General features: G+C 45.0%; 1 protein-coding gene across 4 annotated transcripts in view; it reads left to right on the forward strand.

Moving 5' to 3' along the window:
• MICU1 (mitochondrial calcium uptake 1) overlaps positions 1-18301 on the forward strand; it is a 262988-nt gene that overhangs the window by 68347 nt on the left and 176340 nt on the right. For all 4 annotated transcript variants that reach the window (XM_044297988.1, XM_044297989.1, XM_044297990.1 and 1 more), the window contains exon 5: positions 5729-5772. In XM_044297988.1, the coding sequence (XP_044153923.1) occupies positions 5729-5772 (44 nt within the window). The remainder of the gene's footprint in view (positions 1-5728; positions 5773-18301) is intronic.

Below are 18301 nucleotides of genomic sequence, written 5' to 3' on the forward strand. Positions count from 1 at the left end.
GCAGGACACGGCAAGCAGACCAAGGATACAGACGGACGCACATGCGCACTACACGGAATAGCGGGTGTGGACCCACTGTGCCAATGACTGGCAATACTCTGGAGGGGCGTAACTTGGCAACTCCCTGGTATTCTCTAGAGCAGCCATGGCCAACCTGCGGCTCTCCAGCTGTTGTAAAACTACAACTCCCACCATGCCCTGCTGTAGGCTGCTAGGTGTAGGTAGTCTGGGCATGCTGGGAGTTGTAGTTTTGTAACTGAAGGAGAGCTTCAGGTTGGCCATCCCTGCACTAGAGCCTCAGATGGTGAGGATAGACTTGAGCCAGTAAGGTAGTTGTCAGTGGCAGCTGGTCCAGGACAGGCCAGGAGGTACCTGAATTAGGTACCGGCAGGAAGCATAAACAGATGGGCACAGATAGAGACGTAACCAGGAGCAACGGAATACACGGAGAGCCACAAATCAGATACAAGGCACAAATAAGGCTAGAAATACACAGGGATTGCGATTTCCCCGCCAGGGACCCCCTCACGAATTTAGGACAACAGGCAGAACTGAACAGAACAGGGACAGAAGCCAAAGGCACTACAGGACCGGATACATTGGAAGCGGTTAAGCACCGCCAGGCTCTCAGATGCAGTTACGCACTGCTAGGCGATACATGGAACAGAACAGGATAACAGAACAGAACACGATAAATCGGACAGGGCAGGTACAGATCAGAACATGACATTTCAGAGCATGACATTTCCTGCCATTCATCAGCGCAGGGCGCTCCTATGAACCGCACAGGCGGCACATTGAATGTAGGCAGGTTATTATTGTGTATAGTATGAGTCATCAGTCTGGCAGCCTGCAGTGTCCCTCCTGCTGGGGAATCATCACTCGGAGAGCCATGGGAATGAGCTAAGACAGTAACATGTGGCTGTCCTGCATTCTAATACAGATTTACACACACAACCCATTCTGAGCATCAAAATAATAATTCACTACTATACATCAGCCCAAAAGCATGTTCACTAGTAGCCAAATGATCTGTTCTTTTGCCTTCCCTAAAATATTACCATCCCCCACCCCGCCAGCACTGATGCAGTTTTGTTTCCATTAGGCCTCATGCACACGGCCGTTGTGCAGCTGTTCCGTGCATTGGGGACCGCAATTGCGGTACCCAATGCATGGGTAATATCCGTGAAGCGGGCCCGACCCATTCCACTTGAAAGGGTCCATGGTCTTTCTGCACCGCAAAAAAATATGACGTGATATTTATTTGCGGTGCGGAACAACGGAAAGAAACACCACGGAAGCTCTCCGTAGTGCTTCCGGTGTTCCGTTCGGTGATTCCGTTCTGCATCTGCGGAATTGCGGACTAATTCAAGTGAATGGGTCTGCATCTGTGATGCGTGGTGCACACGGCCGGCGGCTGTGGATTGCCGACCCACCGTATGCGGGCCACAATACGGCCACCCAACGGCTGTGTGCATGAGGCCTTACAGCTCTACTACAGTTGTGTATACACCTTAGACCATGTATCTGTATGGAAGCATATAGAGCTCTGATACACTTGTCTTCCTCTCCACTACCAGCACTGTGTTTGAATCACTTCATATACAACTCTGTACATCTGTCTTCCCCAGTCCCCTCTACCACTGTGGCTGACCAGCTTCATATACAGCTCTGCTACATCTGTCTATTTCCCTCTCCCACCAGCACAGTGACTGAACAGTTTCCTATACAGCTCTGCTACATCTGTCTTCCCCAGTCCCCTCTAGCACTGTGGCAGAACAACTTCATATACAGCTCTGCTACATCGGTCTTCCTCTCCACTCTCAGCACTGTGGCTAAATAGCTTCCAATACAGCTCTGCTACATCTATTTCCCTCTCCCACCAGCATTGTGACTGAACAGCTTCCAATACAGATCGGCTACGTTTCTTCCCCAGTCCTCTCTAGCACTGTAGCTGACCAGCTTCCTATACAGCTCTGCTACATCTGTCTATTCCCCTCCCCCACCAGCTCTATGGCTTTGTAGCTATAGCTCCAAATTCTTCCCTGCTGTATGTGGTAGCAGAAACATACTAACTATAGTAGTAAAGTAAGGTGTTACATCACAATACACAGTATTATTATTATTATTATTATTATTTATTATTAAAGCGCCATTCATTCCAATGCATTTTCATATAGCAGAGCTGGGTATGCCGGTGTAGCACCTTACTTTGGAGTGTTTGTGTGTGTTTCTATCTGCTAGATACTGCAGGGCAGTATATGCTGCTATAGCTGGAGAGTCACAATGCCCACCAGCATTGGCAGGGAATAGACAAAGTAGTGCAGTGTATGAAGCCGTTCAGCCACATTGCTGGTGGGGGAGGGGAAGACAAATGTGTAGTAGAGACATCCACAGTGCTTGTTGGGGAGCGGGGGCTGACATTTTGAAAAGTTGCATTTACAGCCAGTCGATCACACTGCTCATGTGAGAGTGTGCTTTCTTCCATCAACAGAAATGGCTATGTCTGGCAATACAGCAGTGTAGCATCTGCCAGACTAATAATTATTCTATTTGGCAAACCATCCCCATGGACAATCAGTTTCATTATATACTGTATATATGTCATAGACATCAGAAACAACAACAGGTTTTTGATATGTAAATTTTGAAATTGTAAACCAAAGTTAGTCATTTTAATAATTTTAAATATTTTTTCAGGCAGCTTCAGGCCGTTAGTGGGTCGGTTTCAGGACTCAACACGATGACGCACTGTAAAGTGAGCAGGAATCTCAGCTATGTCGTACTGATTAGGAAAAAAAAATTCACTATTTACTTTGTATGCTTTCAAACAATTTACATTACATTCAAACATTACATTCATTACATTGCATTCAAACAATTTACACCATTCCATAGTGTCCGTCCCCCCAGCGTCCCTCCATTCCATAGTGTCCGTCCCCAGCGTCCCTCCATTCCATAGTGTCCGTCCCCCAGCGTCCCTCCATTCCATAGTGTCTGTCCCCCAGCGTCCCTCCATTCCATAGTGTCTGTCCGTCCCTCCATTCCATAGTGTCCGTCCCCCAGCGTCCCTCCATTCCATAGTGTCCGTCCCCCAGCGTCCCTCCATTCCATAGTGTCCGTCCCCCAGCGTCCCTCCATTCCATAGTGTCCGTCCCCCAGCGTCCCTCCATTCCATAGTGTCCGTCCCCCAGCGTCCCTCCATTCCATAGTGTCCGTCCCCCAGCGTCCCTCCATTCCATAGTGTCCGTCCCCCAGCGTCCCTCCATTCCACAGTGTCCGTCCCCCAGCGTCCCTCCATTCCACAGTGTCCGTCCCCCAGCGTCCCTCCATTCCACAGTGTCCGTCCCCCAGCGTCCCTCCATTCCACAGTGTCCGTCCCCCAGCGTCCCTCCATTCCACAGTGTCCGTCCCCCAGCGTCCCTCCATTCCACAGTGTCCGTCCCCCAGCGTCCCTCCATTCCACAGTGTCCGTCCCCCAGCGTCCCTCCATTCCACAGTGTCCGTCTAGCAGGGCACGTCCGCCGCCGCTTGCTTGGAAGGCCGACGCGGCAGAGAAGAAACAAGTTGAGCGCATGCGTTCCTGTGTGAATGACTGGCCGCCTGGGTGAAAAGTAATTGCGGTCTGCGCAAATGCGGCCCATAGATGCGGCTGTGGAGCGGTGGCCGTATCTTTGGGTTGCCACATGTAAACCATGGGGTAAGAGGTAAGGGAATTTATCAAAATGGCTGCATTTTAAATAATAGAAGCTAATTCCAAAAATAATCTATGGCATTAGTGGAAACTTATATATCATCTTCCAGATGGGAATACCCCTTTAATTCCCCCCTGTGGAGATCTACTTATTTCTTCAGCTGTCTTTGTAACCTCCTCCCTTGAGTACCTTCTCTCCACAAATCTCAACCATCTTAGCCGCTTGTATTTTATATTCACGATCTCTGCTACAAATCCTTCTCATGCATGTAAAACTGTCCCTTAGGGATCCCATTAAAAATCTGCAGGGCATGATAACTATTGCGTCTCAAGTAATTATTCCTATCAGAAGGTTTAGAAAACAAAGTGGTAACAATCTGATCGCTATTCCTCCCTACCTCACCTCAGCGTCCAAATAATGCATACAATCGGGATGGTCTTCCAATGTAAACTCAAAGGGGTTGTCTCCCTCACTTCAGCAACGACAGTTATCATGTAGACAAAGTTAATACAAGGCTCTTACTAATGTGTTGTGATTCTCCATATTGCTTCCTTTGCTGGCATGATTCATTTCCCATCACATTGTACACTGCTTGTATCCAGGGGTTATGACCATGTCTGCAGCTCAGATACAAGGTGGCTGAATCAGGAGCTGCTTTTCTTGTGTGCCTGTGTGCACCCATACAGTCCTGGCCACCAAAGAGGCCGGCACTTTTACCTATAGTGTGCAAGCAAGACCACCGCTGATGGATTGCAAGGTGGTCATAACTCCTGGAAATGAGCAGTGTGTATAATGTGATTGAAATATGAATACAGCCAGCAAAGGAGGCAATATGGACTAGCACAATACATTAGTAAGTGCCTTCTATTAACTTCCTCTACATGATAAATGCTATTTGCTGAAGTGAGACAACTCCTTTAAAGGGATTCTGCACTTTGTTTAAACTGATGATCTATCCTGTGGATAGATCATCAGCTGTTTGAGAAGGCAGCAGCGCTCCAGCAGTGCCGCGGCCTTCTGACTGTTTACCTCCGGCCCAGTGACGTCACGACTATTATCAACTGGCCTGGGCGGGGCTAAGCTCTGTTCACTTGAATGGAGGTTAGCCCCGCCCAGGCAAGTTGATACTAGTTGTGATGTCACTGGGCCTGCGGTAAACAGTGAGAAGGCAGCGGCGCTGCTGGAGCTCCGCTGCCTTCTCAAACAGCTGATCAGTGGGGGTCCCAGGTGTCGGACCCCCGCCGATCAGATGCTGATGATCTATCCAGAGGATAGATCATCAGTTTAAACAAACTGCAGAAACTCTTTAATGAAAGTTTAAAGATAATTGACAAACGAAAAAACAATCGTCCACATAACGTAACCTTAATCTAGTCTCTAAATTCACATAATTGAACAATTAAATTTTCTATACATTATCCGTTTATGCTGCTATTGCTTAAGGAATTGCCGAAATATAAAATGAATTAATTCTGCAATCCATCTGATGGGCTGTGTCTAGATGTACGAGCTAAAATTTAATGCTATAACCGTTAGTGCTCATGCACACAGTCCGTAGCCTTTTTTGCGGTCCGCAAATTGCCGGAATGGAACGTCCTGCCACTTATAGAACTTGTCCCTTTTATGGACAGGGATAGGACTGAATAGGACATGTTCTATTTTTTATTTATTTTTTTGCAGATGCTGCAGGACGGACATACAGATGCAGACAGCACACGCTGTCCACATCTTTTGCGGCTTCATTGAAGTGAATAGGTCCGCATCCGACCCTCCTAAAAATGTGGATCGGATGCGGACAAAAACTATGGTTGTGTTTATGAGCAGAGGGGAGGGTTTGCAAAGCTAGTGAAGCTCCACCTCCAGTGCTCTTGCAGGAGCAGAGTCTGGCAGAAGAAAACTGAATATTCACACTAATTAATAAAAACTCATCAAAACTGTTGATAGATGCCTTTCAGAATGTTATTTTGTATTTTCACTTGAAGAATATTGTCTTTTTTTCAGTACATTTTATGTTCTTTTTTTTTTTTTAACAGATTTGGGCCTGGATCAGTTTATCGTGAAACGATATGATGGAAAGGTGAGCAAAAGCTCTGACATTAACATTTCATACAGAACTTGTAAAACAATCTGAATTATGATCTGCTTATATAGGTATAGAATATGATGGATGTCCATCTCCATTCCAGGACCGTTAATCAGATATACATATATTCCATGAAAGCAGCATCTGTGAATGCTGTAGGGTCCTGGCTCAGGCTGACCCCACCACTTTCTTCATGGTTGGTTTGAACCTTCATAGCTTTAGAAAGGGAATATAGGGGATGACCCTTTTTTTTTTTTTTTTTTTTTTTTTTTTTTTGCAATGGATGGACAGAAGGGACAAACAAACAGCCAGGCCACCTGCTCGAAGATGAGGTGTGTTGACTATGTGGTGAATCTACGGCTGATTTGTGCTGAATCGCTGGCTGAGACACATTTTTGAACAAGTGTAAGCCGCAGTATGTTAATGAAGAGGATTTGTCTGCGTTCCTGACAAATCTGGTTAATAAGGTTCTCCTAGTGTTTTTTTTACAGATGACCTATTCTCAAGTATGTGTTCGGTAGGGGTTTGACGCCCAGTACCCCGACAATCGTCTGTTTAAAGTTGCTGCAGTGCTCTGGTGAATGCTGTGGCACCTTCCTAGGCTGTGAGACGGCACCTTGCAGCTTACCAAGCACAGTGCTGTCCATTGGGTAGCAGCTATGCTTGGTATCGCAGCTCAGCCCGGTTCACTGTAAAACACCCAGAAAACCCCTTTAAGTAAATACTTGTATTGGTCATGAAATAACAATTCTGGGGCATCTTCTGGGACTCTACATTGTGCTGTTATTCCTCCTAGAAATGTATGAGTAAGTTGGGTGTCGCCAGTTAAAGGTATTTCTCTGCATACTCCGACACTGTCCAGTCATCCCTGGTGCTACCAGACTGTCCAGGCAAGCCCCCTCTTTTGAGAAGAGGAATGCTAACACCTCATTTTCAATTTATTCATAAACCACAGAGTTGTAAGAAAATAATTGCTATTTTATGGAAAATACAAGTATTTCCTAAAACATACCTGTTGGGAGTGGTGCCAGGTTCTATTTAAAGGGTTACCAATTTTTCCAAAAAACCTTATGTCATAAGGACATCGGTGGAAGTCTGAGTGCTGAGAACCCAACCAATCTCTAGAATGAAGGGGAGTGAGATGCGTGGATATCGGGCTCTCGTGGCTGCAGAGGATGGAGTCGGGGTTGGCCTATAGACTCCTATTGAGCCCGTCTCGTGCAGCGAGGAGAGAGCCCAGTATGTGCACGCTTCTCCTCTCTTGTTCTAGAGATCAGTAGAGATCTCAACACTTGGTGTCATCTGTGACGTATCAAGTTTTTTGAAAAGTTATCTACCCTTTAAAGGGATTTTATAGTGTATACTGTCCAGTTCATACGACCTAATGTATGTGCACATACAAATGAAATTTAAAGGAATGAAAATTACTTTGTTTTCTTAATGTATTACTTTTATTTTACTTTACTTTTTCTTCATTACCGATTTACATAATTGATGAAACTCCTTCCCTAAAATAACGTGTGCTTTTGTCCCATCCTTCCTGTTTATACTGTTAAACTCCTGTCCTTCCATTGTCGATCTCAGAGACCACAGCTGCGGGAGGCAATGTGTCCATACATCTCATCTATATAACGCTGCTTCATAGACATCATACATGCACACACCACTTCAGGCGCTTGTGATTTCTGTTGTATGGCCTGGAGCAGGGATGTCAAACTCGTGGCCCTCCAGCTGTTGCAAAACTACAACTCCCATCATGCCTGGGCATAATACAGCTATCAGGGAATGATGGGAGTTGTAGTTTTGCAACATCTGGAGGGCCATGAGTTTGACATCCATGGCCTGGAGGAATAGGGAATTAGGCAGAACTATCTGCTCATCTGTAATTACGTTGCAGTTGTTGATGGGCCGACAGGCTGACAGCTTATGTTCCTGGTTTTCCAAACCAGTTCCGTGTAACATATTTTATTTCTTTTCTGATTTCTACTTTTAATAGCTTTACATTGCAGAGTAGGATTTCACTTGAACCGCTTCAGCTGTCATCTGTGTGGATGTGACGTCTAGTGAATGATTAAGCTCGGCGTATCCTGCAGATGATTTGTCCCTGTGGTGTGTTACAGGGAATCTTATTCATCTACTAACATGGCTACAAAGTAAATAAAGGCTGATGACATAATGTTGAAAGCAGTTTATTAATTTGGGATGACTGATTCCCTTCTTGGTGCAGTAGATCCATGGAGTCTCTGAATTAAAGTAGCAGCTTTGGTAATGATGTGTGCAGCTCTTGTCTGTCGCCAACTGATGTTTGTCTCTTCATGGAAAAACCATGCTATGGGCATGTTAATGGAGGAGTTGCTATTTTAGCATGTGCTTTAGGCCTGATGCACCTGACCGTTGTTGTGTTCCGTTCCGCAAAATGGGGTTCCGTTGTTCCGTGATCCGTTTCCGCTTTTGTTTCCAGTGTGTCTTCCTTTATTTTTGGAGGACCACCAGACATAAAGGAATGTAAAAAAAAGTCTAAGACAGGTTTGCCATGCAAATAATAGGAAAAAAACTGACGCGGGCGACAATCTTCTGTGCCTCCACGTTTTTTAGCGGTCCCATTGACTTGAATGGGCCCGCAAACCTTTTTCCGCGAAAATAATAGGACAGGTTATATTTTTTGGACGGACTGGAACCACGGATCACGGACGCGGATGGCAATGGGTCCGCAAAAAATCACGAAAAACGGTCGTGTGCATGAGGCCTTACTCAGTTAACGTTCAGTTGAGTGTCCTTTAAATGTACTCAGGATACTTTGTCTTTCCACACAACGAACACTGGCAGGAAGGCATCATCCCTTACAGAATAGCTACCTTACATCTGGTGGCTTTTTGGAAAAAGAACTAGTTTGCATATTTTTTCCCCCAGAGGAGCATCGCATGGCCTATAAGACTCCTCATGCCTATTAGATAAGGAGAAATTGTACCCCTAGAACCATGTCCCTAATTGACATGGATAGCTGGACTCTTAGGAACTCTATCCACGCCCATTAGGGACACTATCTATGCCACTGCATGCCAGTTACAGGAACTACCCATGGCAATTAGGGACACCATCCATGCCAATTACAGACACTGCATGGCAATTACTGGAACTATCCATGGCAATTACGCACAGTATTTACGCCTGTTAGGGACACCAGCCATGCCAATTAAAAACTCTGCATGCCAGTTACGGGAATTATCCATGGCGATTAGGGACAGTATCCATGCCTGTAAGGGTCACTATCCATGCCAATTGGGGACACTATTCACGGTGCCTCTCTACATTTAGGTTTGTTTTGTGGAGAGATGAAGTTTATTATGTACAGCTAAAGTATACTGAACGGCTCTTGTCTGGCTTCAGTGTCCCCTCAGCTTGAAAGCCCTTGGATCTCTTATCTCTTTTTTTGTTGGTCCCATTCTTGTCACTGGGACTGTAAAGTGCATGTCAGATGTATAAAATTTAAACTAAAAATTAAAACTATAAACATTTTTCTCCCCCAAAAATAACAAAGAACATGGTAACCATGAAAATTAACACTCTTCACCCCATCCCCATGTGAATAGCAGAGTCTCATATATATTTTGCTTCTTATTGAAAACTTTTCAATAAAATAACCTTACTGATTCCTGGCTAAAAAGTTCCCGGATATAAACTGTTTTATGGCAGCCTGTATCTGTTTGCTCCATAAGCAGCCTGGAAAGGCTTAAAGGAGTTGTCTCACTTCAGCAAATATCATTTTTTATGTAGTGGAAGTTAATACAAGTCACTTACTAATGTATTGAGATTGTCCATATTGCTGCCTTTCCTGGCTGGATTCATTTTTCTTTCACATTTATACACTGCCCGATTCCATGGTTATGACCACCCTGCAATCCATCAGCGGTGGTTGTGCTTGCACACTATAGGAAAAAGTACCAGTCTATGTGTGCTTCCATGGTCCTGGCCACCAGAGAGGCCAGCGTTTTTTTCCTATAATGTGCAAGCATGACCCCCTCTGATGGATTATAGGGTGTTTGTAACCATGGGAATAAGAAGTGTATAATGTGATGAAAAATGAATCCAGCCAGCAAAGGAAGCAATATGGACTATCACAATACATTAGTAAGTGCCTTCTATTAACATTGTCTACCTCAGGGGTGGTCAACCTGTGGCTCTTGAGCCACATGCAGCTCTTTGCTTCTTCAAGTGATTCTCCAGCTGTGGAGCCGGGAAGCAGTCAGGCCGTCTCACTCTCCACCCCATGCTCATCTCTTTTCCTGATCGGGCACTGTTGCTACTTTGCAGCTCCAGCTCACTTCCCAGTACATCCTGATGCACACAGTGTGAGAACATAGTACGTGGGGACACGCACTATGAACTGACATTGTGCACATCGGGTCACAGTAGAAAGCGTGTCAGACTTGCAGAGTAGCAGGAGCCCAGTGCCTGATCAGGAGAGGGAAGAGATTTTTTTAAAATCATAGAACTGAGCATGGGGGTCTGATCTAATCATGGGAGGTTGTGATCTGAGCATGGGGGGTCCTGGTCTGGGCAATGGGGATCTGATCTAAGCAATGGGGATCTGAGCTTGGGGGGGATCAGATCTGAGCTTGGGGGGTCAGATCTGAGCATGGGGGGAGATCTGACTCTGGGAGTCTGATTTGTCTGATCAGGTTTGGGGATCTTATTTTTAGGTCAGATGAGGATTGGGGATCTGATTTAGGAGTCTGATCTGAGGTCTGATGAAAAATATATTTTTTCTTCTTTTCTCTGCTAATGAAAAATAAGAAACAAATATTTTTTTTATCAGACCTCAGATCAGATGAAAAATATATATTTTTTTCTCTTATTTTTCTTTGTTAAAACCTAGGTGCATCTTGTAGGGCGAAATATATATGGTGACTTGTGTGTAAATGTATAGCTTGTGGCTCCTGGTAGTCATAGGTTTTTTTTTTGGGGGGGGCTCTTTGTGTCTGTAAGGTTGGCCACCCCTGGTCTACATGATAAGTGCCATTAGCTGAAGTGAGACAACCCCTTTAAGGCATTGCTAGCTGTTTCATTTCCTGATTATAGTTGCAACTGGGGCAAAGATTTAATTTGCTTAGTACCCTGACCAAGGGGCTAGTTGCCATCCTCATCTCCTTAATACTGGTAGGTTTACACTTTATATTGCTTGTAATACTCTTATTATTTTGTAGTTCTAAACCTTATTTATATACTTTATAAAAAGTATATTCTGAATTAAAAGTAAAAACAGCAGAGCTACCAGTGTGCTACTGACCATTTAGATCCCAGATCTATGCTCACACATCCATAAGACTGTTAAGTACTAAAAATCAGCTACAGTTTACAATACAGCTCCTGTGGATGAATGAGGTGTCAAAAAATCCACCAAGATTTCAGGGCAAAATGCCTAGCATATTGAAGAAATGTTGCCGGCTTTATTCCAGCAGCAAAATACACATGTACAAAATGCCGTTTTGAGGCATATATGTAGCAAAATTAAGGTTAGTTTCCCAATTGGGGCAGGATTTCCTGCAGAGAAAAGCCTAAAAGAGCTCTGGTCGGTACTGGAAAGCCCACCGGCCCCATTTACTATAATGAGGCCTGGTGGAACAGCTTGCCAGCTTGGCAGTGTGAAAGAGGCCTAAGTGGGGGTGGGAAATTGCCAAATCTAAAGCCACCCTAAGAATTTATTATAAGGGCTATGGACACCTTTTGTATCTATTTTTTATTGAATTGCATCTGTTTGATTAAAATCACTTTTGCAGTTGGCTTTAATTAAAGATTCTCAACTGTCTGTCTTCTGCAGCCTGCGTGTTTTCACGTACATTGGTGGCTGCTCAGTCCCATTTAGAATGAAATCCATCCATTAACTAAAATCCAAAAGATGTCTGATTAAGAGCTACCTAATGATGTACCAGAAAACTTGTCCGATGGATTTGACTCAGAACAGGACTGGGCAGCCTGCATTGTATGAAAACACATGCATGCTGCAGAAGACAAAACAGTTGACAATTTGTAATTAATACCAATTGCAGAAAAAACATTTTATCACATAATAGATGCCATGCAATGTAAAAATTGATGCAAAGGTGTCCAGTCTTTTAACTTTTCTGGTCTGCACAGGTTGCTCAAGGTTGTCTATAAGCGGTAGGTGAAAATGGATCCAATTGCTTTAGCAAACTTTGATTGATCTTTCGCTTTCCTTCTCTTTTCCACCAAAGACTTTGAAGCACACTTGAGCTGTTAAATCTCTAACCCACATTTCACTCTGCAGTGCCATGCAGAGGGTGCCCTTGAACTAATGCTTAGTCCTCTGCAGTCCTCATTAACATGTACATGCATCTCTTCCCCTGAGATAGCCGGAGAGCCGCCTGTCCGCCCCCTCCTCTTTCTTACTGCGAATGTTGTGTAAACCTGGCATCAAAAATATAAAAAAAACACAAAGGAGACTTAAAGAGAGATTGCATTTGTAAAAATAACATACCAAGTGCAAGTATTATTCGGTGCAATAGGCTTGCCTTCTTGAGCAAAGCACATTTTACATTAGGGACGTAAATAGACCTGTGTATGCATACAGACACAGAATTCACCCAGTAGGTACGTCGTCTTATATTGGTGTGTTGTCATTGTAAACTTGGGGTCTCTACTTGGAATATAGAAGCATTTGTATGCCATGCACATATGAGCCTTCACTACATATTTTCTTCCTAGGTCACTTTATTATAGCAGCTTGTCTTCATCTAGTAGGTTCGTGCCTTAGTGCAAACTTGACAGTTTTCACGTAAAGTTATATATAACATGCAATGAAAATATGCACAGAAGAAAACACATTTATCCTGAAGAACAAAAGGAGTGCAACTTTTTTTTTTTTGTTGGGGGGGGGGGGGCGCTAAGATTTCACAGCATGTACATCTTTACATCGCAGTACCATTGCTGTAAATATCATTTGTAAGTGGAGTTCCAATTATGCTTTATACATTTTTAGCTTTGCAGACCATGGAAAACATAAGTGATATAAATCGATTGTACAATAGACAGTTGATGTAGTGAAGCGCTTTCAAATATTTCTACTGTTGCTGCCTCTAAGTTTAAGGTTGGTTGTTCAGGAGTGTTAAAATAAACAACAGATGGTTAGGGTACGGCCACAAGATCAGGTTTCCCGATGCTGGATTCACGCTTGGCCTTGGCCTCCAAAATTGCATCAGGAAACCCTACCTTAGGCCTCTTGCACACAAACGTAGTGCATCCGCTCTGTGCATTAGGGACTGCAATTTGCGGTCCCCAATGCATGGGCAACGTCCGTTCGTCGGCCGGGACGGATGGAGACCCATTCAACGAGTTCTATATTTTTTTGCGGTGCGGCGGCAAAGACAGAAATGCCACGGAAGCACTCCGCAGTGCTCCTGTGGGCTTCCGATCCGTGCTTCCGTTCCACATCTCCGTGATTGCAGGCCTGAAGTGAATGGGTCCGCATCCGTGATGTGGAGTGCACACGGACTGGTGCCCGTGTATTGCGGACCCGCTGTATGCGGGCCACGGGCACAAGACGTTCATGTGCAAGATGCTTTACTCATCAGCTAAATCCCATGGAACTAAAGCTTCAGCCGTGCCACTGGTCTTTTTTTCTCTTGACAATGTGGTGACGTACTGCACTGCCACTGCGCAGTGGAAGTTGCTTACACCTTCCGGCTCCAATACTTGTTTAGTTTTTGGTGACGACATCTGCCTGGGTAACAGATCTCCCTGTTTAAACAGGGATGTGCTGCCAGCAAGCAATAAATCTGTATGGGGCGAGCGATAGCTGTAGCGATCCTTCATCCCCATACAAAGGCTATGATTTCTGCATGTAACAATAGACCATTATTGGGAATGTTTGGTTTGTTCCTGATAATTTCTTTATTGAAGTGAAAGGTCTAAGCAGCAGCATCAGAGAGCGCTCATGGACAAGAATGTTCCTGCCTCTGTGTGAACTCAACCATGTTTTTCAAATCTCATGCAAGCCTTTAACTTTCTCATGCGTGTAAGGATGTTTAGTAAGCAGATCCTAAAAATCATTATTATAGGAGTCCATTCACACGTCCGTAGTGCATTGCGTATCCGTAATATACCAGGCCTGTACCCCCATAGAACTGCCTATTCTTGTCTGCAATTGCGGACAAGAATAGGACATGTACTATTTTTTTCCGGAGCAGTGGATCGGAAGATCGGGGCCACGCTCCGGAAATGCGGACTAAGTGCTCTCCACATCCATTCCTGCCCCATTGAGAATGAATGGGTCCGCACTAGTTCCGGATATTGCGGAACGGATGCAGACCCATTCCACAGACGTGTGAATGGACCCTTGGGCTGATTCCTTTTTTCTAAGTCTTTATCCTTTGTTGAACATTGTGGCTTCTGCCATTATGTCATCTGGCTGTTCTCCTCCAATCCCTGCGGTTAATGTACAGCTCTAGCCTTCTTTAGTATTTACAGCAAAGATAATTAACAAAGGTCAGTGGTCCTCCTGGGTCCTCTTACACAGACTATTATGGAAAAGTATGCACTTACAGATGTAAACCGTATAAGTGATCATAAATTCCCTTCACTTTAGTAGCTTTATATAACAGCTGAATATTAATTTCTAAAGCAGATCATAAAGTTCTCCATACAGCTGAGCGATACAAAGCAGAAGGTAAATGCTATATAGTATTTGTTTCTTCTCGATAATTTTCATGGGAGACTTGGAGTTGTTTCTTGAGAATGAGCCTGCCCCTGTGACCTTCATATTTTCATCTTAAAAGGGACCGGTCACCCAAAAATGCAATGCAATCTGAAAGCACCGTGTTATAGAGCAGGAGGAGCTGGGCAGATTTTTATGGGAAAAGATTCAGTAAAACCTGTAATTTATACATTTGTATCTTTTGCTTGTTTCACTTCCTGTGAACAGCTCTCAGTACAGGAGGGAGGAGTTATCAGTGATTGATAGCATTGTGTGTATACAGAGACAGCTGTCCGTCACTAGTAACACCTCCCCCTTGTACCGATAGCTCTTCACAGGAAGGGGAAAAAGCACAGATATAAATGTATAAATTACAGGTTTTACTGAATCTTTTCCTACAAAACTGTACATCATTCTGCTCAGCTCCTCCTGCTCTATAACATGGTACTGTCAGATTGCACTGCATTTTGTAGTGACAGGTCCCCTTTAACCCCATGTTTCCTGAGTCCTTAAGGACCCATGACGTACTGGTACGTCATAACTTTAAAACTAGATTGCAGTGCGGTGGGGATTAATAGGAACAGGATGTCCGCTGAAATTATTTAGCGGGCATCCTGTCAGCGCCGGGGGAGGTCATGTGACCCCCTGTATCGGCGATCGCAGCAAACCGCAGGTCAATTCAGACCTGCGGTTTGCTGCGTTTCCGGTCCATTCGGGATAAACCGGAAAAGGATGGCGATTGGTGGTGTGATTACACACCACCAATCACAGTCCGAGCATTTGGGGGCGGCGGTGCTGTCCTCGGTGCTGATTAGTGCGGGGAGAGAGGCGGCACTCCTCTCTCTCCTGCACTGTGAGGACCGTTCTGCACCAGCTCCTGTAACCCCCCCCCCGTCAGCACCCATCACCCTCCAGGTAGGTATGGGTCAGTGAGAAAGAGTCACGATTAGGCAGGGATAGAAGGGAGAGTTAGGGGAGAAAAAAAATATATTTTAACTGATTCAGTGTTTCTGGTGGTTGGGATCCACAGCACTTAGCTGTGAGACCCTAGACCCACCCAGGAGTGCTGCCACTTGCCGGCTTCACTGAAATTGACTTTTTTTAGTTTTTTTTTTCAGTGACCCATTTGTGAATCTGATGGTGGAGCAGACGAACCTGTATGCCCAACAGTTCGTTGCTCAGCACCCAGGCTCCTTTTTGGCTAGACCCGGTGGCTGGACGCCGGTCAGTGCAGCCGAGATGAGGATGTTTTGGGGCCTCGTGCTGCACATGGGTCTAGTGAAAAAACCGAGTGTCAGGCAATACTGGAGTGGGGACGTCCTTTACCAGACCCCACTCTACAGTATGGCCATGACACGCCCCTGGTTTGAGGCCACCCAGAAATGCATGCATTATGCGTTCGCGGCTCTGTACTATACTGGCCAGGAAGAAGTCATCATGGTGCATGTGCGGCGGCGTGCATGTTCAGGATATTGCGCGGCCCGAAGAGACTCTTCAGTCTTCTGCGCAAGCCCGGCCCGGCGTCGATTCGACAGGAGATGTGGCCGTAACCAGGGGAGACGAAAGACAACAATCAGGTAAGAGGGGACTTATTTTCTCAAAAAGGGTGGGAATTGGATAATAAAATGTATTTAGAAAAATGATCACTGTCAAATCATTCAGAGATTTAACAGTGATCATTGTGATGGGAATAACCCTTTAAGAAAAAAAGCAAAAAAAAAAAGCAGGCACAGTGATATGGGCAGATGGAGTAGCACTAGGCACAGAATTAGGGGTATCAGCAGGGTAGGGAGATTGTGTAGGTTTGGGAGAGGTAGGGTGGAGTCTGGAAAAGGGAGGAACCAAGGATGTCTCTGTTACAAACTCTGCAGACACAAGTCATGGCTGGAAGACGTCCTCACCAGATGGAAAAGACAGGGAGGGGGAATGATTCCAGATGTCACCTGTCAGCCATTGGATATAACGGCTCTGTAATCACTTATATGTTCTGCACAGTGCTGGCCGGTGTAACACTAATATTTACCACAGTACAGTCACTGTATGGCGGTAATATGCTGGTAAACAACAGTATGGAAGTAATATTCAGTCACTACTTGGTGGTATTGGTAGTAATCCTGATGAGGAGTTAACTGGGTTGGGGGCCCATTCAGGCTATAGATTTGTTTTTTGCCCCTCGCTGTACTGAACCCATAGCTATGCCTTTGGATGACGTCACTGATTCTTTCCGATTCTCAGGATGACGACATCACAAAAGACAAGAACAGGCCAGGATTCTAATGATGACATCACAAGTGGGATGGGAGCATGGCAGCGGCCATATTGAATGTACCTTTTAAGGTGTTCTTGGGTTGATTTCTCTATAAAATCACTGCGGGAAAATCTCATGGAATGCTCTTGATTCTGCAGAATTCACACATGTTGATAGCACCAATAAAAGATGAAACATACCATCTACATACATGTCCATAGACTCCTGCCTGAAATTCTCTTCATGTCAGGGTCACAGAGATTTGGGGATTCTGAAGGGAATACATGCTGAAATCTGCATGGAAGAAGATGGCCATGTCAACATACCCTTAGGTGGGATTGGTTAGGTTAGTGGTTGGGAGGTCATACTTGCAGGGTGGGGGAAATTTATTTTGAGACTTGTGCCAGTGTTCTGGTATACAAAAAGTAACACATTTTTGAGTGTGAAAGTGTTGCGTAACCATATGTACCTTTCAGGGCCTGAAGTGCATTGGTAACCCTGCCAGGCTTCAGCCCTACACCCACTCTTAGGATGCCCATAAAGACAGGGGCCAAGGACAAATAGCGCAATTTGATAATTAAAAAAAAAAAAAGCATTTTTCTTTAAAAAATATTAAGTTTATTATTCAAAGTTGTAGGTTTTCAGAGCAATTTTTGTGGTTCTGGCTCTTTAAGGGCGGGGTGAATCCTTCTTCTCTTGAGATTCTTATATTGGATTGGCAGGATTCAGCTTGAGAAGAGGTCAGGGGTTGCACCTTGGTCACATTTTCGGGCAGATGGGAGAGGGTCACTAGAAGGTTCCTCACGTTGTTTTGCAGTCAGATCTTAGAAAAGGAAAAAATCCAAATAAGCAAAAGAATTTACAAAATCACAAGGAGAAAATGGAGAGAAGTGGCCAAACTTACCAGACCTGGTGCTGCTCCGCTCGTCTTCATGTTAATTTTTGATGGTTTGGATGGTAAAGACCATCTGTAGATGGTAAAGGGGGCGGATGGTAAATGTGCCCCTAACGGCAGATGGTATTTGCCGAGGGACAGATGGTCTTTTAAGGGCCTAGCGGCAGATGTTATGGCCGGCGGCAGATGTTAAGATGGCCGCTTTCTCTTCAGGGGGTTAGAGGCCCTGATGGTAGTGGTAGCCCCCTGAAGGTCCTTCATCTCCACGTCATCAGCATACTGGCGTGGACCAACCTCCATCCTTTCATCCTCACTGTCCGACATCTGAACATCTTCTGAATATTGGCGAGGGCCAAAATCCATCATCTCTATTGCAGTCATCACAGGTACAGACTTCGGCATCATCCTCCTCCTCTTCCGAGACACACCCATGATGACAGCCAGCTAGAGGAACTGACACTGGGCTCTGGGCGTGACCCCAATTTATAAGGCTCGCCCCATTATGACATCACAAGTAGACAAGTCATAATCGTCATTATGACATCACAAGTAGACAAGTCATAATCCCCATTATGACAGCCCAAGCAGATGTGTCATGTCCCCCATTATGACATCACAAGTAGAGGGGTCACACCAGATGCATAGCCAGTGGGGGGGAGGGGGGACAGGC

The sequence above is a fragment of the Bufo gargarizans genome, chromosome 6 (assembly GCF_014858855.1).
Source record: "Bufo gargarizans isolate SCDJY-AF-19 chromosome 6, ASM1485885v1, whole genome shotgun sequence".
In the NCBI taxonomy this organism is placed as follows: Eukaryota; Metazoa; Chordata; class Amphibia; order Anura; family Bufonidae; genus Bufo; species Bufo gargarizans.